Source organism: Carassius gibelio, chromosome A8 (assembly GCF_023724105.1).
Source record: "Carassius gibelio isolate Cgi1373 ecotype wild population from Czech Republic chromosome A8, carGib1.2-hapl.c, whole genome shotgun sequence".
NCBI classification, from domain to species: domain Eukaryota; kingdom Metazoa; phylum Chordata; class Actinopteri; order Cypriniformes; family Cyprinidae; genus Carassius; species Carassius gibelio.
The window spans coordinates 9,443,867-9,469,330 of record NC_068378.1 but is presented as its reverse complement, the minus strand read 5'-3'; the positions used below and the strand labels follow the sequence as shown (position 1 = coordinate 9,469,330).

The 25,464-nt window shown below is 37.9% G+C and overlaps 2 protein-coding genes across 2 annotated transcripts; both read right to left on the bottom strand.

The window, feature by feature from the left end:
* Nucleotides 1–224: 224 nt before the first annotated feature.
* On the bottom strand, nucleotides 225–2,773 carry LOC128018110 (protein FAM107B-like). Its single transcript, XM_052603483.1, has 4 exons — nucleotides 2,590–2,773; nucleotides 2,394–2,505; nucleotides 1,131–1,278; nucleotides 225–707 (listed from the first exon to the last, which is right to left on the bottom strand). Exons 1-4 carry the CDS (start codon nucleotides 2,771–2,773, stop codon nucleotides 597–599), a joined length of 555 nt encoding a protein of 184 aa, XP_052459443.1. The 3' UTR covers nucleotides 225–596.
* Nucleotides 2,774–4,855: 2,082 nt separating this feature from the next.
* On the bottom strand, nucleotides 4,856–23,243 carry LOC128018371 (protein bicaudal D homolog 2). Its single transcript, XM_052603851.1, has 10 exons — nucleotides 23,077–23,243; nucleotides 21,449–21,741; nucleotides 19,028–19,240; nucleotides 18,120–18,272; nucleotides 15,391–15,852; nucleotides 10,903–11,763; nucleotides 10,475–10,654; nucleotides 9,876–10,027; nucleotides 7,771–8,104; nucleotides 4,856–6,036 (listed from the first exon to the last, which is right to left on the bottom strand). Exons 2-10 carry the CDS (start codon nucleotides 21,680–21,682, stop codon nucleotides 6,031–6,033), a joined length of 2,595 nt encoding a protein of 864 aa, XP_052459811.1. The 5' UTR covers nucleotides 21,683–21,741; nucleotides 23,077–23,243; the 3' UTR covers nucleotides 4,856–6,030.
* Nucleotides 23,244–25,464: the final 2,221 nt, after the last annotated feature.

Sequence of the window (25,464 nt, the reverse complement as noted above, 5' to 3'; positions counted from 1 at the left end):
GCACTGCTACAGATTGAAATCTGCGCAAACAGAGCGTCTTTTCACAATCGTTTTATTGTAAATACAGGTAGAGTGACATCAGATTGTTTTATCAATCAAAATCATGTTTATTTAATTCAATAAATAATTAAATCTGATTTTATATTTTACAATAGGATAAAACCTACAATACTGACATTTATGAATACTTTTAACACCTTTTACAAAATTTTACCACGGTAATTCTTTACCTCGTTATTATTTACTACTATTAAATTATCATTAACATGTACCATGGTAGAATTGTGTTATTTATTTAATGACCTTGCTTTTTACTATAAATCTGATTTGTACAGGCCACTCTCAACAAAATGACAGAAAGATTTCAGACGATTTCATATGGTTATACAGTACTAGGAACAACCAATGATTGTACTACTGATAATAATAATAATGTTATTTGAGTTATTTGAACATTATTTCATTATTGCAGAGCACAAATGAAAAGTGTAATGAACTAACAGACTGTGAAAAATGTTAATTAACAAGATAATAAGGAAAATAATGAAACACTGTGTACTTTATTTGCAAATGAAGCATGTGTTTAGTGGTCAGATTCAGGAGTGAAGGTTCTTCTGTAGAGCTGTGTGGACTTTCCTCAGGTTCTGTCTCACTCGGACAAACTCCAAGAGCTGCACCTCCTCGTGCATCCTCTGCTCCTCTTCCTTCTCCTTCTGACCAACAACAGGACAGATCACAAAACACAGAAGACTAGTAAAACTGATGAAAATCTCACCTTTAAAACTAACCATGGAACACAGATTTCCACCTACATGTTAGTTGTTACAGTGTTGTAAACAAAATTACATTAAAGACTTTGAATGCACAGTTTGTGCATATTAATTTATTATGACAACACAGTAGAAATGATGTGGTAGCTATGCTGGAAACCATCGTTAACATTGTCAAGAAATAAAGTAAGAAACACGCAATGCTAGCAATGCCCAAAGAATTAAACTCATATGATTTCCATGTAACTAACACTACAGATTTAACATTGAATTCCTTCTGGTTCATCACAGCAGTTGTATTTGATTAGTTTCAGCCCACACACACACACACACACACACAGACTTGCGGAGGCTGCTGACCATCTTCTCCTGGTGTTTGTGCTGGCGTTCCTGCAGCACCTGCTCCAGAGGACTCCTGCTCTGCTCTCCCTCCTCTCTCTGACTCTGCTCTCTCTTCCTCCTCTCCAGGACCATCTGAAGCTCCGGCTTACAGCACACCACCAGCCCCCTGTCCCGCCCGAGGGCCCAAGCACAGACAGCACATAGAAAACTAAGTGTTATTGTACTATTATATACAGTTTTTATTATTATTTTGAATTATTTGTTATTTAGCCGTTTTTATTCCCTTGTTATTCATTTTGTCTTTTATAATTTTTTTGTCTATTTTTGCATTTTCTATTTAGCTTTCATTTATTGTGATTTCAGTTTTAGTTTTGATATTTCATCAAACATTTATATTTAACGTTAATGAAAATGTTTTTTTGGTAATAGTTTTACTTAACATAAACAACACTGTATGTAAAAGTAGTCATAGAACTGTAATATCCATAAGGAGTAAAAACATGACGTTAAACTGAAAATCCAATGCTGTCTGAATGTTTTTTAGTCCATTTCCATTAAACAATCATGATGGAGCAAACCCCAGTAACGGTCCCTAGTAAAATCAGATTAATTGACAGCAATATTGATCTTAAAATATACAGTACAGCACACCAAGTGATGATAAAGTATCTAACCTTTAAATATATCTATTTAGTAGAAACTTTTATCTAATGATTTAAAAATGAGGACATCTAATAAATGAGGGAAATGCTAAAGCTTTTTTTTGTATTTTCAAAATGTATTGTGACACAATATACTGTAGAGCCCCCTCACAAAACTAATGCACTCCCTGAGAAACTTTGCATTAACTCATTTTTAGGGGGAACACAAACATTTGTCAATGCAAAGTTTCTTGGTGAACAAAATTTATGTTACACAATGCAAAGTTTTGTGAGAATATGCAAAAGCATTCAAAGATCAGAATCATTGTTTTTCAGGAGGATGAGTAATATCTCAATGCTTTTGCATTCTCTCATGGATGTTTTGCATCTCCCGAGACATGTTTTTTTGGATGTCTCACTGCAGCAGGCCTATCATTAGAGTGTCTGACGCTGGCTGCTGATAACACCAGCGGGTGTACGATTGCAGCCTGTGTGTCCACACATGACCGCCTGACACAAAAGAGCAGAGAGAGAGAACCAGGCATCATCAATATTTCAACAACCCACTTAAAAAAAGCTCAGCGACTTGTTAAACGCTCCATGACAGTATCTGATTTGGAGCATTTTATGGTGATCTTACTTTTTGTGGGCCAGTAACAGCTCTTTGTGAAGCTCCTGATGGCTCCTCGAGGCCTTCACCGGGTTGTTCAGATTCCAGGCGCCCTCGGCAATATCACATTTATCTGCATTTTCTTAGACACAAGAGTTATTTCTGCAAGATTCTACAAGACACAGTTGTCATGTCACTCTCTGTGAAAAACAGCAGGCCAACGCACCTCGACTATCGCCATGATGATGCACAGAACTAGGATCAGATGTGTCTGTGGTCTTCGCTCTGGACTGTGCTGCTCTGCTGGAGCTGGAGACGTGGTTGTGTCCTGCGAGGCTGTTGGATAAGGCATGTTTGAGCTCTTGTTCGGACGGTCTAGTCGGGAGTGTTTGTGCAGCGGCCGATCTCATTGCACACAGAGGTATCAAGAAGAGCCCTCAGCCGAAGCTGCATGCTGGGAAACTGTGCAGTGGGGTCGTCAACGAAAACAGAGAGCAACAAGATGGGTCAGATAGAGTTTCACCAAAGTGGAGATCTATAATTCATCAGCCCGTCAAACGCTGTCCGCTCAAATGATTTATTTGTCATTTCACAATCAGAACTGACTGCATTACATTTTCATGCAAGTGGATAAGAAGATATATGTGAAATTTTGACTGAAAATACATATATATATTACAAACATCTGTTTATAGGAATGAACACACAACAATATTACATTTAAAAGCATTAAAATAATCATAATCACAGTTTCGACCTACAGAAAGGCATCAGAACAAAATGAAACAGCAAAATGCAATCAATAACTTTATCAGACGTTGATTTCAGATTATACATGTTGTAAACCTCATTATTAAGGGGTAACGTACGTGGAAACATTATTGTGAAAATCACACTCATGTTGAAACAAACACTGCGGCTTCAAATGTGATATAACAGAAAAGCTGTAATAAAAATGTCGAAGGCGCAGTTGTGGACTCACCGAAAGTGTGTCACCGCTCCATGAGCGAGGTCCCCTCTGAGCAGGCTCTCTGTTTACCTCTAAAGGACACACGGGACACCTGAGAGAGGACAGGACAGGGCGAGAGGTGCTGTAAGTGCACCTGTTCGACGCTAGGGGGCACTAAGTGACTGTTTTTATACAGTCTATGCGACCAACACAATGAAGGATAACACAGGCGGACAATTCTTCAATACAAATATTTAACGCGTACATCGCGTGAATCGTTGGCTATTTTTACAGATATGTTTAAAATTGTGTACCTTAAGGAAGTGAGGGCTCCTGTTATATCAGTAGCCTAAAAAAGCGGTTTTATTCTTAATGGAGGCAAGTTAGATCTCATGACCATTGCTCTTTATTGGACGCTTTCGCTTATAAAATAAAATATTTTTTTCCTGCAAATGGTGCATTTTGCATTAGCTTAACTAAAAAAAAAAAAAAACAGGTGTGTGTTTAAGTACTAAAATGCTAATAAGTACCGTCTGTTGAACTCTATATGTTGAAGAGGAAATTACTGATACATTCCTTTATTCCCTTTCCTTTCATCTGCGCTGAAGGAGAAGAGTCACAGAAGAGCTGGCTCTTTGTCAGCTTGTAACAAAAGAGTCGAAATACTGAGCTCAGGGATCGGTTTACTTCAGGATGTAATGACAAAGACTGACCCTCAGAGATGTGCAGAATGTCACACTAGAGGGCACAAAACCCTCAAACCTGAAATATGACTCTGGGTTCTTGAATTGTGATGAAATGACAGCACTGAAATCAAACAGCGACTGTGTCCAGATTAAAAGAGTAACAGTTCAATCATATAAAACTTCAAGCACAATTATCACATTTCAAAAACAAGTATCTTAAATCTCCAAACAAAACTGTATTTCTTTTAAATGCTAGATTATACGCACATGAACACAACATACAGTGTGGGTCACAGTAAATGGTATCATTTGAAAATCATATGGAATATAACCATATATGAGTAATGGAGAAATTACAATTAGCTTCAAGCTACACATGACAATGAATGATATTAATACAACACTTCTACTATAGTATAACTATAAATCAGTATTGAGTGTTTGTGGTATCTTCTGACTGCGATCCGATGTGGACTTTGGTCAAAAGATGAGGCAGAAATATTGTTAGTAACATTCAAGAAGACTTTCATGTGGAAGATACAGTTACAGTACAGCTTCTGTGGGACGTGAAGAAAAAGTCATGTAACTAGAAGTGCAACTAATTACTGTTGCCAGAAAAGTAATAAATAACATTACTTTTGAAAGGAGTAACTAGTAATGAGTAATACATTACATTCCTCGAGTAACTAGCCCAACACTGGATACACACACACACACACTCATACACACACACACACACACACACACACACACACACAGAATTTCAACCATTTTGAAATTAAGAATGAAAACAAGATATAACTGTTTGACATGTCAAATCATCCTCAATATGAGAAACAAAAGACAATAAATACACGAACATTGAAAACTTTATTTTATTTTCACCACACATTTAAGACAATACCTGATATTGTGTGGAAATTATCATTCTGTAGGGCTGAACAATACAATATGAAAGAAAATCAGCTTTAAAAAAATCACAATAAAAATAAAAAAGGAAGCACTTTTTCCAAGTTGGAAATGACGAGGAATATTGAAAACAAGATGCAAGTGTTGACATGACATGTGACAAATAAACACGGTTCTGACAAGAACGGTGAAATATCGTTTTTAACAAAACAAGCCTATTGGGGAATGTTATATTATCTGTACTGTTCATACATGCACAAACGGTCCATAATTAGTCTTAAAACAACCTAGACCATAATTATCAATTCAATTAACAAAATGTTAAACCAATTATCTACAAATCTTCACTCAAAACATCAAAATATTAAGGCACTATTTGAAATCCTATTACAATAATTCCCAGTCAGTTTCCCCTTTGACATGAACAACCATTACAACAGCTTGCTACTGTCCTATTAAAAATAAAATAGATCATATTTGTGTTGTAGGCAGAATCAACTGGCTATTTTTTTGCATGAGCTAATTAGCAGCAAATGTCTTTGAACCTCTGCATGGTTAATTGTGCTGCTTACTTGCTGCTTACATGTTTGCAGTTTTCCCACCTTACTGTAGCAGTCTTTAAATGCCAAGTTATATGTCAATAACCAATAACATACTCTCTAGACTTAGTAGAACTATCTTAGACTAAGTAGAACTGCACAACTGATCAGTTAAACCAGAGGAATGTCCTCCATGACAGCTAACACTTCAGTTTTTAATGGCTAAAACCAAAACAAGGTATGGTTTCTCTATGTGCAGTATAAGAAAAGGTCAGTCACAGCCAGATTAAACAGTACTGATGTCCAAATGTTTTTGGTTTGGTACATGCGTTCATGAATAAGAAACAATCTGATGGTACGACATGACTGTGTTCAGCTTTCTGTCTCTTGAAGCTAAACGACTTGATCCAAACAAACAGAAGACAACCATATGGAAAAACAGGCGAGTGAGGGGTGAGAGGAGAGGCACGAGAGACATGACCAGAGATCCAATGAGGTGAGGTCTGATGAGGAGGAGGATGCTGGGACAGGTCTGCATGAACATGGTCCATGTGTACTGGAGCACAGAGGGAGACACGAGGTTTTCATCTCTGCAAAGACAGAGTGAGACACAGTAAGTCAAAAGTGTTCATCCAAATAAATGCCAAATGCTGAGCTGAGACCGAAGAGAATTACACAAAAAAAATTACCGTATTTTTCGGACTATAAGTCGCACCTGAGTATAAGTCTCATCAGTCCAAAAATACATCATGATGAGGAAAAAAACATAAGTCGCACTGGACTAGAAGTCGCATTTATTTAGAACCAAGAACCACTATCTACAGCCGCGAGAGGGCGCTCTATGTTTTTTAGGGAGAGGTTACAGGAGCACTGAGCAGTATAAAGAGTCCTCTCACGGCTGGAGATGGTAATGTTTGCTCTTGGTTCATTTCAAATTAATTTTGATAAATAAGTGGCACCTGACTATAAGTCGCAGGACCAGCCAAACTTCCATTTTAAGTCAATTTCCACTAGTACATTTTTTTTTGCTTAATGTAATAGTACTAAATCATTTATCAGCAATATTACAGATTTTATAATTGACCCATATTGGTTGATACTACAAATTTAATTAATTTCCACAATTTCTTTCCTTGGCCATCATCTAACACTAATTTAAAGTTTAGAAACACTGGTAATTTATACAAACTCTCAAAATTAATAACCATTTTTCACATTTTACAGCATAATGTTGAGATTTTGAGTTTTAATTCACTTGCAGCAATTAAAATCAGATTTTTAGTTTTAATATTATATTTATTATCCAGTTAGATAAAATGTTAGTATTGCCAATTATCAGCTGATCGGCCATATAATTAAAATAATTATTAACTAGTTATCAACAATAATTTTTAACTATGCTATCTATCAACCAGTTTTTACTTCTGAAGAATTATGATACTGAAGAGTAATTCAGATTTACCATCAAAGGAATAAATACAATTTTAACATACATAATAATAAAAAGTAGTTATTTGTAATTTTAAAAACATTTCACAATATTGCTGTTTTTACAAAACCAGATGATGAAACCCAAATGTAATATGATGTATTAAAAAGAAATGATGCAGAGAACTTGCATGTTTTATTACACTGTTAATGTGTGCTTTGATAAAACCCTCAACCAAGTGATCAGAAACATCTGATTTCCCCCTGTATTTTTTAATCGCTTTATCAGAGTTTGTTGTGAAATTCTGTAATTCATGCGATGTGTCAGCAACCAACAACTGATAAGTGAGGTGGCTCTAAACTTGGTCTGATGGGTGCAAGTGTGAGATCTTTCTGCTGCATCAGCGCCTCTTTGCTGTTTTCTGATGCTTTTGTTTCTGGAGTGTATCTGATGAACAGTGAGTGGTTTGATCACTAGAAGATGCCACACCTGATATTGCCTGAGGAAAAAGTTTCGATTGCATCATAGACACTGTATTTGAACATGCCAAACCACTGAAGGAAGTTCCCTCATCAGATCGAGATTTAGAGATGTTAGACCGCTTTTTGAGAAATCCACCTTCTATATTAGACTTCTTGGAAGGTTTTAAATTATTCTCCTTCATTGTTACTTTCTGTCTTTTCTCTGACTCGCCAGTTCTAGCTAATTGGGGGTCAAGTGCTTCGACTGAACGTGAACTACCTTTGCTCACAGGAACAGATGTGCGACGTGTTTTAATAAACGCATTACTGCGCACAAGACCAGTATATGTTAAACTCTGCGTGGACGTAGAGGACTCGGGTTGGTTTGAGGCAGAAAAAGAGGAGGATGAGGAAGAAGAGGAGGGTGCTCTTACGGGGCTGCAGTGAAGGCTGCGTGAGAGCGCCCTCATGTGGCTGCTGATGTTCTGCGGGCCGGAAGGCACTAGCACTGGACTGGAGCGTGGACTGCTCCTCATGGGGCTCCGCGGGGCTCGGCCTGATTTGGTCAGATGTTTGTTTCGGGAGTGGCGTGGGCTGCCACCGTTACGGAGCGGGGACAGAGGGCCCTCCAGGTCCTCCAGCCGCTGGGTCAGGGCCAGCTTCTGCTGAATGGCCATGCGGAGGAGAGAGTTGAGCGTCTTTTTCTCATCCTCAGCGGCGGCGAGCTGTCTCTGCATCTCATCTAACTGAGTAACGTACTGGTCACATCTGAGAAAATGGTAAGGATACAGGAAACAGGAATGGAGATACATTTAACATGAAATAACCGAAGAATAAAAGGGATTACTTTTTGCATAAACATCCCTTATAAAAACAGTCTTTTAGTTTTTATTAGAAACTGATGCAAGAATGTGTGCTAAGAGAGCTAAACACACACACACACACACACACACCGGACCGCAAACCCTTTTGTGTTTGAACAATAAAAAAAAAAAAATGATAAAAAAACCACACAGTTAACAACCTTGATAACTAGTATTACTTGCTAAAGTTATCATAACTATTACTACTGCCACTATTGATCGTACTTTGGTTAAGTGTTTAGTATGTAACTTTTTAGGCACTGACGGTTACAGAAATGACAGATAAACTGAGATAAATATATTGAATATATTACTTACATATAATATGTTATTTTAGACTGGTGGTGAAAAATTAGATGCATCAAAATTAAACCATTAAAAATCAATCTCATTGAAAATGAAAAGATTTACAGTAGCAGTGGGCTCTTTTGACTTTGGCCAGTAACCAACTACCTACTGTAGTAACCAGTGGTCTTTTTAAAATGACTGACAACTATATATACACTGCCATTCAAAACTGTACTATTACTTTTAGTAATAAATGACAAGTGAAGACATTTACAATGCTACAAATAAATGCTGTGCTTAATCAAAGATCTTTGAAAAAGGCTATCACCGTTTTCAGGTTTTCAACATTGATAATAATAAGAAATGTTTTTGAGCAGTAAATCAGAATGATTTCTGAAGCATCATGTGACAATGAAGACTGGAGTAATGATGCTGAAAATACAGCTTTGATATAACAGGAACAAACTACATTTGACAATAAATGAAACAGAAAATTCATTTAAATTGAAATAATACTGGTTTTACACTGTTTTTGATCAAATAAATGCAGCCTTGGTGAGCATAAGAGACTTATTTCAAAAACCTTGAAAAAACTCTTACTGACCCCAAAGTTTTCACAGATAGTTCACTTTATTTAAAGATAATGAATAAAATCCTCATCAAAATAGCAGCTATAAACTTTTTGTCTGTTTTAATATTTCCTAAAATCATTAAATAATTATAAAATCAGTGTAAGTGGTTTAAAAAGTTATATGCTTTTTATTATTCTAAAGAGGTCTAGATTTTTCCCTTTACGGTTCCTTGACTGAGAGCCTTATCCTCGCCTCCACTCCTGCAGTTCTCTTGACACTTGATCTATGGCTTGAGCTGCTCTCGTCTGCACACGGGATCAGAGAGCTGCACGTTAATCAGCATGTGAGCCGAGCTCGTGAGAGACCGGGACTTGACATTATAATCTTATTAGCTTGCTCTCAGTCATGACTCTCTATCCAGAGATGAAAGATACCTCTCAGATGTCTTTCTACAAACGTAAACAAACACTGTCTGCATGTCTTTTACCAGTGCAGGTTGTTCTATGACTAAAATGTCTCTATAAATCCTTATATCATGTCAGCTAATAATTTATGAATTACCCAAGACATCCCGTCGGCAACCATTACAACTAAAACTGAATGTTTTTCCTCAATTGATAAGGGAAAGCTGGAACTGGGAGAATCAACTTCTCCCATGAACCTAACTGCACTCCGTCCATAAATCAAACCAGTTTACAAACAACCAGTTTAACCTTAAAGCCCCTGTAATCACTCAATGTCCTGTACGAACAATGACCTGAGAAACTCCTACGGCTCGTGAGCAAAGCACTTGACGCGTGTGTAATCCCATCATACCTGCTGGCGAACATGACCCGAAGCGAGGAGAAGGTAGCTGCATCCTCCTTCAGGGCCTTCAGTTCATTTCTCAGCTTCTTCATCGTCTCGTTCACCATACTCTTCTCAGTCTCGTACTTTGTCTTCAGGTTGGTTAAAGCCAGCTCAGCTGTCTGAGTAAAGCAGTCATATGATCTGATTAACGTGAAAGGAAACCATGTGCTCACGAATATTCTCTGAACAGCAGAGAGTAAACGCCGCACATTTCACACAACTACTCAATCAATACGCAAAAAACAGTGATAAACTGATATTTGGCTATTTCAATGTTAATTAATGACTCTTGCTTGAATATTAAACAGAAGTGTTAGTCACTTTTGTATCTGCTCTGAAACCTACTGACGTTCTTGTCAATACTTATCTACATTTTCTGTTTAAATATTTCCAATATTGTCTGCTGCTTTAAACTGCATGCAAATGAAGCAGTTAGCCATCACAACTGGCTACTATATTGATAGGAAAAAAAGCAGGGCTTAAATATAAAACTTCATTTTATTTTTTACAAGACCTTTAAGTACTTTTTTTATATTTAGTATGCATTACACATCTTCCACCTGTACCTGTTTATTGGCCTTCAGGACAGTTCTGAGGGTGGCTATCTGCTCTCTCTTGGTGCTCAGGAGGGACTTGAGCTTCAACACTTCCTCAATCAGTGCCTCTGTGTCCCGGTCGGAGTCACTGCTCTCTCCTGCTGCTGGAGAAGACAACAGGTTTCGCTGCCTGCAGAGGTCCACCGCCACCTGAAGAGTACACAAATATACATATAGCAAAATTAAACAGTGACGGCTAGAAAGAGTGTATTACAACACAATATAAAATTAATGGCACACAAATAAAAATAAACATGACCATAGAATAAAACATGAAAATCTGTCAAAAATGCCTATAAAGCTAAACCTTAGATAACATTGTACTGTTTTCTCGAGTTGACTAAAAGCAAAAGTGCAGCTATTAAAGTGAAATGGGAAAGTGACTGTCTCAGACATACCTGTAGATGTTTAATCTGGCAGCGTATGATAGCTACCAGACTGCGCACATTGTTTGGGTCCCTGAAGTCTAGTGTGGGAGACCCTGGACAACTCCCGCAGCCGGGTGATGTGTCTCCACTCGCTCTGCTGCCCAGGTCCATCACTTCACCCGAGCGTCTGTGTCTGCGGAGGGATCCGCGAGAGTTGTGTGTCTGTGAATGGTTGTGCGTTCTCCCGGCTTGTGCTCCCTCGTGGTAGTAATCCAGTGTAACGCGGCTGGGTGTGAGGTTGTTACAAACACACACATGATGGTAAAGGTTGGCCAGCTCCTCAGAGAAGGCCAGAAGCTCCTCCTGCGCAGCACTGAGGTGGCCTTCAGAGTCAGTGGCGACCTGCCGCGTGGCACCAATCTCCCGTTCCAACTGTCCTATTCGCTCCTGGTCCTGTCGGCTTGCAGTGATACACTGTCGGATTTTATCAGCGAGTTCCTGTGCCTCACCCCTCCAGCGCTCTTTCTCCTGCTTGTAGCGCTCCTCCAGAGCTTTGGAGCGTTCTTCAGCATCTTTCAGCTCCTCGTGCAGACGCACAAGCTCCTCATTTGCCGCTTGCATACGGCACTCTAACACCTCTGTGCTTTTTGCATCCACTTCGTAGTAGCCGATGCCATTTTCAGCTTCTTGGTTCTGAAGAGGCCTGGGAGGCGGGCTCATTCCATTCTCTCGTTCAGCAGGACTTTTCAAGGCCATACTCTGAAGGGTCTCCAAACGCTGGGTCAGCTGATCCATCTTCAGCTGTTGCTCACTGAGAGCTTCTTTAGACTGGGTTAACTGCTGCTGGAGATCATGCACAGTGCTGCTCAGTGTGGCTTTCTCTCTCTCCACCTGGACAGGAGTACATAAACCCATATGACAAGATTTATTCTGATTAACTCAATCCAAGCTCTTTGGATAGAAAACAATTCTGGAGAGAAACTTACTAAAGAAACTAAAATTTCTCAAAGAGGGGCCACTTTAGACTACTTTATGTTAAATAAAAGGCTTGAAATTTAATTCACAATTTTGATTTTTGGTTTCAGCAAGAGTGTCATAAATTATGAAAATCACTTCGAGGAAAACCCTATTCCCTCTCTCCTCTCTCTTATTTGAGAAAGGTCAAAAACATAAATAAAATAATAAATAAATACATTCATACATACAGTACATACACAAATGAAAAGAATTATTATACATTTTAAACAGAAAACTGGATTATTTTAGTGGGTAAAAAAAATGCTTTTTCTTAGTAACTGAATTGATTGTACAGTACAGCACATCCTGAACAGGAAGTGGTATGAAACAGGAAGTAGTATTAATCTGTCAGATAAAGGTTTCATGAGTTAAAAATGAAAAACCTACCAAACCATTTTAATGCATTTACATAATGGGGTTTCAATCTTTGGTCTGAGGTTAGAGATCTTAAGAGATGGACATCAACCAATATGAACCTGTCTACTCATCGATTTATACACATCCTCGTGAATATGGTATATAGTTTTCATGAAACCTTGCCAGGATATGGGTACACAAACCCATATGACATGATTTATTCTGATTAACTCAATCCAAACCTTTTGGATAAACCAACACTCAAGAGAAACTTACTAAAGAGACTAGAAGTGAAGGCTCTCAAAGAGGGACCACTTTAGACTAATTCATGTTAAATAAAAGGCTTGAAACTTCATTCACAATTTGTATAGGTTTGAGTAAGACACAGCACTCTCCTCTCTCTCCTAACCTTTCTATAGAACAATGTCAGAAAGGTCAAAAACATAACTATAATAAATAAAAGAATAAATAAATACGTACGTGAAAATCATTATTATAATTTTTTTAAAGAAAACTGGATTATCTGAGTGGGTGAAAAACACTTGTTTCTTAGTTACTGAATTGATGGTACAGTACAATACATCCTGAACAAGAAGTGGTATGGACCAGGAAGTAGTATTCATCTGTCAGATGATGGTTTCCTGAATTAAAAATTAAAACCCCACAAGTCCATTTTACAGGCATAATGGGGTTTCAATCTTTTAATCTTTGGTCTGAGGTTTGAGATCTGAAGAGATGGACATCAACCAATATGAACCTGTCTACTCATCGACTTCCACTGATTTATACACATCCTCAAGAATATGGAATATAGTTTTCATGAGACCTTGCCAGGTACACATTGTAAAAGCAATAAGCCAGGGATGTGGTGATTTACAGTAATCAACGATTTCTCTGTCGATAGTCAAGACGATATTAGGCTCATTCTTCTATTGATGTATTAAATAATAAAAAATAAATTAAATAAAAATTATACATTTGTAACGCTTTGACTCTGATAACTCGTTAAATCCATGAAATGAAAGAGATAGAAAACGAGGAGTTGGTGTCCCACACATTTAATGGCTGCTACACGATAACTCGCTCTTCTTGTACACAAGAGATTAACTCTTTCTTGGTGTTACAAATAAAGTAAAGGCAAAATAATAACAAGGCGGCAGAGCGAACTTCTCATCCATAGTGGTTCTCACAAAGTCCTTCTCTTAAAGACTGATCACTTAACTTATAATGCACACTATGTGCTGATGATGTAGAAGGACTACGTGAGAACCACTATGGATGAGAAGTTCGCTCTGCCGCCTTGTTATTATTTTCATGCACACCGCACTATAATGTGATGAATGCAAAATACAGAGTTTTTGCCGTTACAAAGTCTCCATCCACGAACACATTGCAGAATTTCATTGCACTTTACAAGTATTCTGAATGGCCTTTATATGTGCAATGTTTTAAATGAGCTCTCTCAAACTGAGTTTAATGCCACAGTTATGTTAGAATGCATCTTATTCTTGTTTCTGTTTGTGGCGGTGCGTTAGTCTCATCATGAGGCGCGTGGTCCTGGACTTTAAAAGAAATCTACCATTGATTTTCACTGTTGACCGATTTAGCAGAACGTTAGACTGAAAACTTCCGTGCGCAGATGCAGCGTCAAAGTACGTGTGATATGACAGTTGCGTCCGACTATATAGCCGTTTTAAATACAGTACTTTTACATTTTAATCTTAGTTTATCAGTATGTTTGAAAGAGTTTTTTTCGATTACTGGTGATTCCATAGGCTGTCTCTCGCGCACCTGCGTGGTTTAAAACACTAAAGAGTTATGCTATGACTAGAACAAAGAGTCTCTCTCTTGCTCCACCCATGCACGATAATATAATGTATCGTCGATCTCACGGGCTGACAATATGACGATTTGAAAAATGACCATATCACCCAACACTAGTGGAGTGGGGGTAAATTATCGTTTATTTAATTTTTGCCATTTAGTTTTTTTTTATGCTATTGGGGGCGATATGAGCAAATATTCATATCTCAGTATTTTTTGGCTGATTTTCAGTATTTTTTTGCTTAGCCTATATATCTCAGTATTTTGTATTTGGATTAAACAAAGTGAATGTAAGCATGTAGGCATATATTAAATGCCTACATGCTTAAAAAAAAAAAAAAGGTTTATAAAATCACATTACATTCTAACAGTGTAACATCTAAAATCTAAATCTAAAAACACAAAAAATCCTTTCTAAAGTAGAATTAAACTAAAATTGAAAATAATAAAAAGCACAGACTAATTGAGTAAAAAGGCTATTTTGATTATACAATTTAACTTCACAGCTAGTGCTATCATACAAATACACTTTCTTGTAGGTTTAAAATTCAACATGTCACATTTATAGTGCAACTACAAATATTTCATCAAAATGTATATTTTAGTCAATTATTGTGCTCCTTTTTAATTGAGCTCTGTCTGTTTGGCGCTCATGGTGCACATGGTGGCGCTTGTTTCAAATGAAGTCTGTGGAGTTTAGCAGAGAATATATAAAAATATAAATGAAACAAGTTATGCATCAAGGAAAACAGCGAATCTCAAACACATTAAACAATGCCTCTCTGTCAGCCTCACACGCAGCCTTTCTGTCAGAGCATCTGACGGGGCGAGCGCAAGCTGCTTTGAACTGAAACTATAAACTATAGACTACTAGAAGAGAAATAAAATGTAGAAATTATTTAAAATGCAAAACAAACAAACAAACAAAACAAAAACAACACTCTGATTGGTGGAACTCTGACGTCACTACATTTGTGCATGGTTTAGAGTGACAAATAGTACCAGCGTACTTTGAGATCGAAATGAGCAAAGTGCATACAGGTTGGTGGGTCTGGAACAACGGTGTCGTGCCTAGCCACAGTGTTGTTCTAAATTCATTGTAAGCCACTGTTATATTACAGGTTGGCTGAGTGTATTAAGCAGATCTTTTGTCCAGTAAGTAAAACATGCATCGGATACCTAATTTGCAAAGTTAAGTTTGAATGTCAGGGTATGCAAAACAAAGTCAGTAAGGAAAACACAAACAACTCTTTGAAAGTCTCCAGTAATGCACCTTTGATATAAAAACCCCTCATGTAGGATGTGAAGAGGTTTGCTCACCTGCAGCAGCTGCTGCTTGAGTTTCTGGCTGTCTGACAGGTGCAGCTCACTCAGCAGATCGGCCACCAGCCCGGGCGCCTGGGGTCTGAGGAACACATCGCTGTTTCTGGGTGTGGAGCACCTGTTTCTCTCCATTCCTTTGGAGTTGTTATACCCACTGTCCATCTCCTCATTCTCCTCCTCCTCGTCTTCTCCTGCCTCCTTCTCTTTCTCTCCATCCCGGCTGTCATCTAGCTGTACCTCGAAGTGGCCAACAGAGTCGAAGGGGTTGAGGGTAAGGGCGGCGATCTCTCGTCTCAGGCTGTTTTTCTGCTCCCTCTCCTCTTTCAGGGCCTCGAGTGCCTCGTCCAGCTGACACTCTGCGATCTCCCTCAAACGCCCGGCCTCTTCCAGCTGTGCCCTCATCAGCTCCAGCTCCTCTTCTTTATGGGTCAACTCCAACTTCAGGGACTCAAACTCCACCTGTGGACACAAATGTAGATGTTTAATATGTGCTAGTCTCTCCAAATCTAGTTGTTGTAGTAAAACATGCATATTTGTATTAGGTGTTGAAAAACTAGGTATAAAGTTTTCAAAGACTTGAATATTTAGTTCTGATGAAAAGTTTTAACTTATTAACTAAACTTGCAAGTTTGAACATGAAAACCAGTGTTATTGTTTAGATACTATCATAATATTTAGTTAACATTCTGAATTAGCTTTTATTTTTAGTTTATAATTTTAAAGTTGACTTACAAAAGTTGAATCAAAGTCTCAGTTGAGTTGAACTTTTCAGCTTCGAAGCTATTTTTATTGAGAAATCAGTGTTGACAGTACATTTCCACGCTGAATGATTCTGTGCGCATGTGATCTGCACGTGACACACAAGCTACTGTCTGTAGTCTGTGTGTGTGAATATGTATATATATATATATATTATTTCCGTTTTATTTTAAGAATTTAAACACTTCTGAAACTTTTTTTTATCTAATATCTCTATTTTATTTTTAGCTGTGAAAACATACATTCATAGTTTCCACCTGTCATACGTAGCTCCCTTCCCCCAAAACATACCAGCACACTACTAACTTGTTAGTCTGGATAATCCTGCCTTTACTGATCTGGCATCATTTAACTAATGACCACAGTAATACACAAACATTAACTATAATATTGACTGATAACTAGATTCCATTTCTATAAACACAGATGAAAAATACAGTTGGGTCATTCCCTGTTAAATCAACCTTTTTGATTTTGGACATTTATGGCACACCCCTAATATATTGGCAGGGGAACACTGAACATTGAATATGAAGTCAGAGGCATGCAAACTTTAGGGAAAGGCCTTGGGAATTGAGAAATTATTCAGCATTATTCTGAGATTTTCAGAATACATCACGATTCTTTCTTGAGGTGATCCTGAGCTTAGTTTTACACTTCGATCGATTTATCCAAGCCCTATCATGTGGTATAATGCCACAAATATTGATTAAGTCAGCAGATTTTATTAATAGGCCTACAAATCTCCGTAAAAATAATATAATGATGCTGCCATTTTTCAAAAGTCATTTTTACACCCTGTAATCTGGCTCTGATTCTCAGGTGAAAATGGCCATTTTTTGACCTCCCTCTACAAAATAGTGGGTTACTCAGTAAATAAGTATACACCTCTGACCATCACTATACACTTATCTTTCTTCAGAAAAAAATATTGCCAAAATCAAAAATTGTAGCTGGGGACCACTGGTTGAGCTGACACGGAATGACCCAGTAATCAAGCCATACGTTGTTGGACTATTATGCCTCTCTTTACAACTGACTTCACCCCTGTAAGTGACACCCAAATGTATATTAAAATCACATGACTGAATAACAAGTTAAATGCAGTGCACTTAGCATTAATATCAAAATATCTCCAAACCAATATAAAGAGAGTTCACCCAAAAACGAACAACTGCTGAAAACCCTCAGTCCATCCAAAAGGAGATTGTTCCTCCTTTGGAAGAAATTTGGAGCTTTAATTTTTCTTTTCTCCAGCTGCTCTCATTCTGATGGCACCCATTCACTACAGAGGATCCATTATTGAGCAAGTAAAGTAATGGCGAATCTCTCCAAATCTGTTCTGATGAAGAAACATTTACATCTTGGATGGCCTGCGGGTGAGTACATTTTCAGATCATTTTAATTTTGGGGTTAACTAGTGCTTCAACACCAAACAGGTACAACTGTTAGCATTAGAGCTAATAGAATTAGCTCACAAATTGCTGACATATATTTGTGAGTTAATTCACTATAACTATTCTATACATCAAAGTAAAGTCTTAAGGAGAGCTCAGCTAATTTGTATATTTACTGTCTGAATTCAACCTGAGCAAACCAGATTTTAGTCCAACAGGGAAGGCGTTCTAGTCTCTGGGTGGCTGTGAATGAAACCTCTCTCGTGTGCAGTCTTTCAGAAGGAAAGCTTTGTTAAAGATCAGCAGTGACTGAAGCACTACAACAGAAGTGTTTGTACTACTGTGACAGCAGCTGCAAGAAACATTCAAAGTCACAAGACATCTCTAGTGAAGCAAATTCCACAAGCAAAGACTTATGTCCGGCAAACAGTAAAAGAAAGTGCTTAATGTGACATGTTGAATTGCATTAGAGGGATACTACGACATATTTATGGAATAAGTTATATTTAATAAATACAGAAAACAACAAGACAAACAATATTTAAATATGAGATCTGGACTCTCACACACCTGGTTCTCCTTAAGCACCGAGACTTGTTTCTGCAGGGAGATGTTCTCCTCCTCCAGCTCACTGTTGTCCTGAAGCTGCTGCAACTCTCGAGTCTTGTACTCCTTCATCTCCTCTCTCATCCGGGTCTTCTCCACCTCCAAACACTCACACTCCTGGAGTCAGCAGAAGTCAGACAGGGAAGTCCAATAAACTCAGAATAAACCAAACATTTACAGGGTGGTAGCTTCATAAAGTACTGCAGCGTTAGTGTTTATGGTCTCTTTGTTCTATTTAACACAGATTGTCTAAAAGGATGGTTCAAACTAAATTGATTTTTTGTGTCATTATTTACATGTTCACATCTCATTTCAGGAATTATATTGGAATATAAAAGGTGAAGTTTAGCAGTCCCAGGTGCATTTTCTCATAATTAAACTGAATCAAAGCAGCCCCTGACATCAAACCTGCCGTGACATTATAACACACTTTATTTAGGCAGAGATTGCGAGGACATTTAGAATAGGAAACATCTCATCTTTTATTATTAAAGAACTTTCTATTAGGAGTGGAAATTATTCATTTTGTCCAGTACAATACTTTAGAAAGTAGTTCACTGTGGCCTTTCTTCTCTTCAAGCTGACATTGAAACTCAACCCGGTTGTCACATGATCAGGCCTCGTGAAAAAAAGGAGTCTTATTACCACTTTTACTTTGATCAGCAATTGAGCCCACAAAGGGTATGTTATTCAGCAGCATTTTAGCTCAGAACATTTCATTTTTCTAATGTTGTTATGCATTTAAAAAAAGCTTATTTTTTTATTAAATGAATCTCACTGTACAGCTCATATAAACAGTAAGGATTCACTGGATTTGTGGTTAGGAACGCACATGCGAACACTGGTCTTCAGACTGATGCTGGTGTATGTACCTTCTTCAGCTGGGTGGAAAGGCCGGCCAGTCGGTCATTTTCAGCCGAGGCATTGGCCAGCATGACACGGGCCTGTTTAAGCTCGGTCTGCAGCTCATCCATGCGGATCTCCATGGCTGCCTCTTTAGTGGCCGACTCCTGCAGGAGCCTCTCTTCTCGACTTTCCCCGTCTGCAGCTGTACGCTTATGACTGCTCACAGAGTCTGTTAGAGCCTGTAAACATACACACATACATCAAATAAACCATTATATCTCCATTATGACTGACACAATTTACAGTCCCTCTGCTGCTTTGTGTGAATTTCTGAAATTCTTCAAATGAGAACAGCAGAGCCGTTGAAAGTTAAGTAGTCAGTCTTTAATTATTTGAGTAATTTGTTTACTTGCCTAGCCAAAAAACAAATGACAACTGTATGGAGAGCTGGCAAAGCGAAACTCTACATTACATTCCAGCTTCACGGGCAACCAGAGGGTGTTATTACAATGTGTCAAGTTCATGCTAAGCCTGCTGTAGGGCTTGAACATAAGGTAACAAACATACACCAGACTGTCTAACATTGAACTGTTACAAGATAAATAAACACAGGCCAGGGCACACAATTTTCTCTGCACATTATAATTTGAGTCGTGTGAGAACATGTGGGAAAAACATGCCTGTGCTGCTCCATAATTAATGATGAAAGACTGAAGAGGGGGAAGTGATGTGTGCAGGAGAGAACCTGTCAGAAATGTGCTTCTGTTCAGTAAATGTAAAAGCAGGACATGCTGTTTAAAAGACTAGTTCACCCAAAAATAAAGATCCCTGAGAATGATCTCCATGTGTGACACACAAAAAGAGATTTTCTGAAGAATGTCTCAGCAGCTCTTTTCCATAAAGCAAAAGCAGAAGGTGATGTTTAATGCCAATATAATACACAAAAGTATTTTCCTTTTGAAAATTAGTTTCCTAGCACACTAGACCCAGATCTGTGCATATTAGCTTGGCAAACCAATAATACATAAGCACAGGTACTGCACTCAATATGTACTAATTCTGAATTATTGTAAAATAGTAAAAGCATGGATTTCAGTGCATAGATATAAGTAGTGAATCAGATAACAAAGAGAGCCAAAAAGGCCCATGCATACCAGGCTTACAGTCTATTTGTTTTCTACTGTGGCCAATGACCACTTAGACTGATCAAAAATGGTAATGTCCCAACAAAACATCGCTGTTTTAAAAGAGACCCCTTTAATGTAAAAAATAAGCAAAATAGCTATGAATTTTTTTAACACTAACCAAACAAAAAGTCAAATGTTTCGATTGTTATTTTATGAGGAAATGTCTTGCATTGCTCCCAGCTAATATTTCATAAGATAAAGCTGTTTGCTTGCTAAATGAATCGTTAAAACTGAACCTTTTTTTTTAATTTACCTACATGTGTCTACAACTGTCAAGCAGATGGATATAAATAACTGAGTAATTTTGTTTAGTCCCCTGGGTCTAAAGAACTATTCATGTTATGTAATTAACATTTCACCTAAGTATCAAGTTTGTCAGGCTTTGATTTGGTTCATTGTTACATGAGAACTTCAGGGAAAAGCTCTTGCAAATTTAATCATTAGGCTGTACCATCATACCCAAATTGAACGATCAACATAAATTGAAATGACAGATTCTACATGACACTGATAAACATAGGAAACATGTAACTGAAAATGAAGAGTACTACTGTCCAGACAAAACATTTGAGTATGCAAACTTTCCATCTGTAAGACCACAAGGATTTGAATAACACACAGAGAAGACAATGCTTCAGATTATTCAACAGAAGATGAGCAAAGAAAAATATCGCCAAGCTGACTGAGTAACAGCTAAAAGACACAACAAGTCTTCTCAATGCTTGATTGTTATATGGACAAAATCTCTTTAAGAAGCATGCAAATTAGGTTGCAGGTCTGTTCTGATAGGGTCACCATGGAAAAAATGTGAAAGGTTGTGTGTCCAAAATGAACAAATCAATCTGTTTTCAGAAGTCAACAAGAACAGGTTGTGATAGGCCCTCATCTTCAAAAATTATAAACAAAACTCATCAAGGTAATAGGAAATATGATCCAGATTACATTTAATACAGGTTCACTTGTTTCAATAATAAACATGATTTGTGTTGAGCACAATATATTTTATGTGGCGAAATATTGGCTACTGAGATCAAGAAACCACTGAACATCAAGAGAGATTTCAGCAACAAATACTCCTTCATATGCCATAATGAATCATTTCAATCATTTGCAGAAATGACTAAATTACAAATTCTAGTACAATAAACCATTTTGGGGATCAAAATGTAGGCTCCTTGTTTTATGCAGCATTTCCCCAATAACTTGATTTAACCTCTACCCCTCTTTTCCTTCTTTCTATCAGTCTCTCTCTTGACTGACCTCTCTGAGCTGTTGCACTTCCATCTTCAGGGCTTCATGTTCCTCCTCCAGCTGGCTGTGTTTGATCTTCAGCGCAGCACTCTCCTCTAGAACGGCAAGGCCATACCGTGCAGCCTGTAACTTCTCCTCATTGGCTTCCTGGAGCTCTGCCGTCAGCCTCTCCACCTCCGCTTGGAGCCCCCCGTCTCCTCCTCCTCCGATCCCCTCCATCTCTCCATCTCTGTCCTCCAGCATCCTGTGCCCAACCTCACGCTCCGGCCGAGAACAGATACTTCACTCCTGTCTTGTCATGTCTGTGAGAAGACAGATGTTAAGGCCTGCTCAGACCAAGAATGATAACTATAAACAACAATAACTATATTTTATCATCCCCAAAACTATAATTATTAGGTATTATAACAGAATTATTCTTAAATACTACACACACACAATTTATACATATATATATATGGAGAAAGAGATTTTTTGGCAAAATTGGGCAGCCCATCACAAGGAACCTGGAAAACTTTTTGTTATTGAATGGTAGCCAATGCTTCTTGGTCCCCCTCCACTTCTATTATATTGTGAAAGAGCAGCTTTTACATTGTGATAAATATCTCCTTTTCTGTGCCACCGAAGAAAGACTAGTACATGTTGGTTTGCAACAACATGATGACAAGAACCATCAATAAGCTTCTTCTAAACCTACCGCACAGCTCAAAGACCTCAGACGTAACATTATTATGAGATTATCAGAGCTCTAATCTGGCATTGAGTGAGACGGTCTCTCATCAGAGCAGCAGCACACAGTCGAATCAGATTTACTCCAGCAGCTTAAAACACTTCTGCACTTTCACAGCAGCAGGAAATGTCAACTAATGACATGATGGCTTTGCATGGATTACTGAAGGGACAGGCTCACCCAAAAATGAGAATACGTCATCATTTACTCAACCTCATGCTGTTCCAAAAACATGACAAACAAACGACGCACAAGGATAATGACCGTTTAGGTCACCTTTCACTTCAATGGTGGCGGAAGTTTAATTTTGGGTGAGCTGGCCCTTTAACAGCATCCAGTATGTCAGCGTAAACTGAACGATTCAAAACAACAGACACTGACAGCTCTTGTTTAACGTTACTTATGGCTCACAAAGTCACATATTAACACAAGCAGAACCATTTTTTGGATTTAGGTTCCGGTTTTGTCAAGAAGCGACTATATTTGATGGTTTATTGACATGTAACGTTACAGGAAGTATTTGATTACATTTCATTGTATGCGACTCTACTACACTTCAATACACGAAGTGGGTTGGTCAAACTACGAAAGCTCATTGTTATTAAAAACGCGTTATTTATGATTTTACAAGGCGACTTTGAAAGTGGCGAAACCACTACAAAGGTAACGTACAAAGGTTTGTCAACAGTTTTTCGTAGCCACAATGCTAACATATTCGATATTACGGGTTTCCTGGCTTTAGAAACAATGTACAAGACAAGGGTAAATGTAAAGTGTCAAGGGTTCATGTATGAGCTCAATACATCCGCCTTATTTCTTCATTTGCTACAAGATTCGGTTTAGCGTTAGAGAAACTGTCAGCTGGCTCTAGCTAAAGACCAAACGGTCGCTTTAAATCATTTCCTACCTTTATATGTGGATGGCCGAATCATGTAGCTGACGGATGAAACATGAATTTCAGTTCGAAAGATCAGCCCTTTCCTTGCGCGCGCTCCAGAAGTCAGCCGTTTGAAATGAGTGCACGAGCAAAACTCTGGAGAGCAGCTCAGCAGCCAATGACGCGCGTGCACTTCCGCCTTATCTTCAGTGAACTTGTTCCAGCGGATGTGGTTCTGCTACTGAATAGAATTAAGATTAAGTTCTCACATAGAATACAAACGTGAAAGTCAAGACAAGGCACCTTTATTTATATAGCGCTTTTAACAATACAGATAGTGCCCAAGCAACTTTACAGCATTAAATAGGAAAATAGTGTCAATAATGCAAAATGACAATAGTAAATACTCAATTTTCAGTAAATTCACTGATGCCATCATCCCAGTTCAGTTCAAAAAGTATCTGTGCAATCAAGCCAATGATATCGTTGGATATTAAGTGAAAGGTTTAAAGTAAATTTGAATTATATATATGTTTAAGTGATTCCTCTTAAATTAAGTACTGTAATTTAAGTCTTAAGTAAGCTACTATAACATTAAACATCATGTGCACAATATTTGCATGAAAATGAATTAAATTAAGATGCTTCCCATTTCCAATCTCTGCATGCACGCATTCTTATGCACTATGTACTCAACCTTGTAGTGTAGTAATTATAAGGTTTAAGTTTAGATGAAAGATTAATTCAGTTTTAGATGTTTTTTATTTATGTGCATCATCCGGGTATATAAGTGCACTTTTTCTTTTTCTGACCACTGATAAACTAAGCCACAATATCCATATAAGGCAAGTATCGTGGTGGCCATCTTTGGGTCAATCAAGCACAGCTCCTATCTCTTTGAAACATCAAATTCTCCAAAACTGTTTGCCAAGCTTACTATTTCATTTCATATTTGAAACACCAGTAAAATCTGACAACAACTGTCTCATAAATGTTGTTTCTTTTGCTCAAATATCATTAAAAAAAGCTTATTTTTAAGGCTAGACCAGCTGGTGCCAGTCCCAATGCATTTTACCCCATTCAAATCTATACGAGTAACGCGTCTTGAGTATTTTACAGTCTTTGAATACACACACTGCTAAATAGATTTAACACAGCTGCTTTAAGCAGCATAAACATTTAATGTTTATGAAAACCATTTTGAAGCAAATGTCTTTAATGGCCTCTCTAGTTATCCCAAAAGATAATATACAAACTGCAAGTTCCCAAATGCATAGTAAGCCCACTTATCTGACTAAAAATGAGATGTAATTTTTACATTGTTCATTCAAACCCCAATAGACACTGTTTATCTTATACAGTGAATGCATTGTGTGTGCTGTTTAATCAGTGTTAATCAGTGTTGATTTAAACATTTTTGTCCATTACTTTAAATTTATGAAATAGGTTTTGATGAATATTATGAGTATTACATAACTGATGATATCAGTTGATGCTCTCTGGGTGTATCTTCCAGTACACTAATAATGTGACACCTAGTTGTTGAGGAGGGTGGCCAGCATCTGTAGCAGCTGAAAAGTGCCAGCAAGTGTCAAGAACCAAGTGTGATGGCATATAGCTAAGAAGTGCACAGAATGGAATCCAACAGATGATTATAAGTTCACTTAATTTATTTGTATAGATGTAATGTTAGTAGTGCCAGTTGCTGTATGGCAGCTGCAGTACAAGTTTTACCTCTGAGGTCAAATAATGTAACCAATGGGCATCTGCCAGGACTAACTAATGTTACCGTATTACTGTGTTTAACCACCATGGGAAGTTTCACAGGCATCTGCTGGGCCAGCTGCTAGCCCAAGTATAATGCCAATTGTCATGGTTGGTTGGTGCTTCTCTCTAACTTTACTTAATGTCATCATACTGTGAAATATTATTGTGCAGGTGTAACGTATCTTCTTTTGTCCTGTCTGAGGACAAAACCTAAAGACCAACCAACCAATCTCGCAAAGTGCTCCATTACTGAAACACCTTTAAAAAAAAAAAAAAAAAATAGTCCAGGGATGATAAACAGCAAAATAGATGTAAAATGTGACGTCTATGTATGCAGAGTCTCATAAGGGAATTTCAGAGGAAGGGATTGGCCTATTACTGTGGGAAACCCAGTTCTAGACATCCACACTGCCCCTGAGTTGAAAGGTCAAGGGTCATAAAGAGTTACATGCAAGAACGTCAGTTCTGTAATATATATTGTAGAGCAACACTGTTGTATTTGTCCATACATCCTTCAGGCCCATGCTATGATGATTTTATTAAGTGAAGTGGTCTTAAATCACTGTGTGTGATGTGTATCCCTTGACCGAGAGGTCACTTTATTCAGAGAGCATTTATTATAAAAGGAGGGTGAGAAGAGAGAGAAAGTCA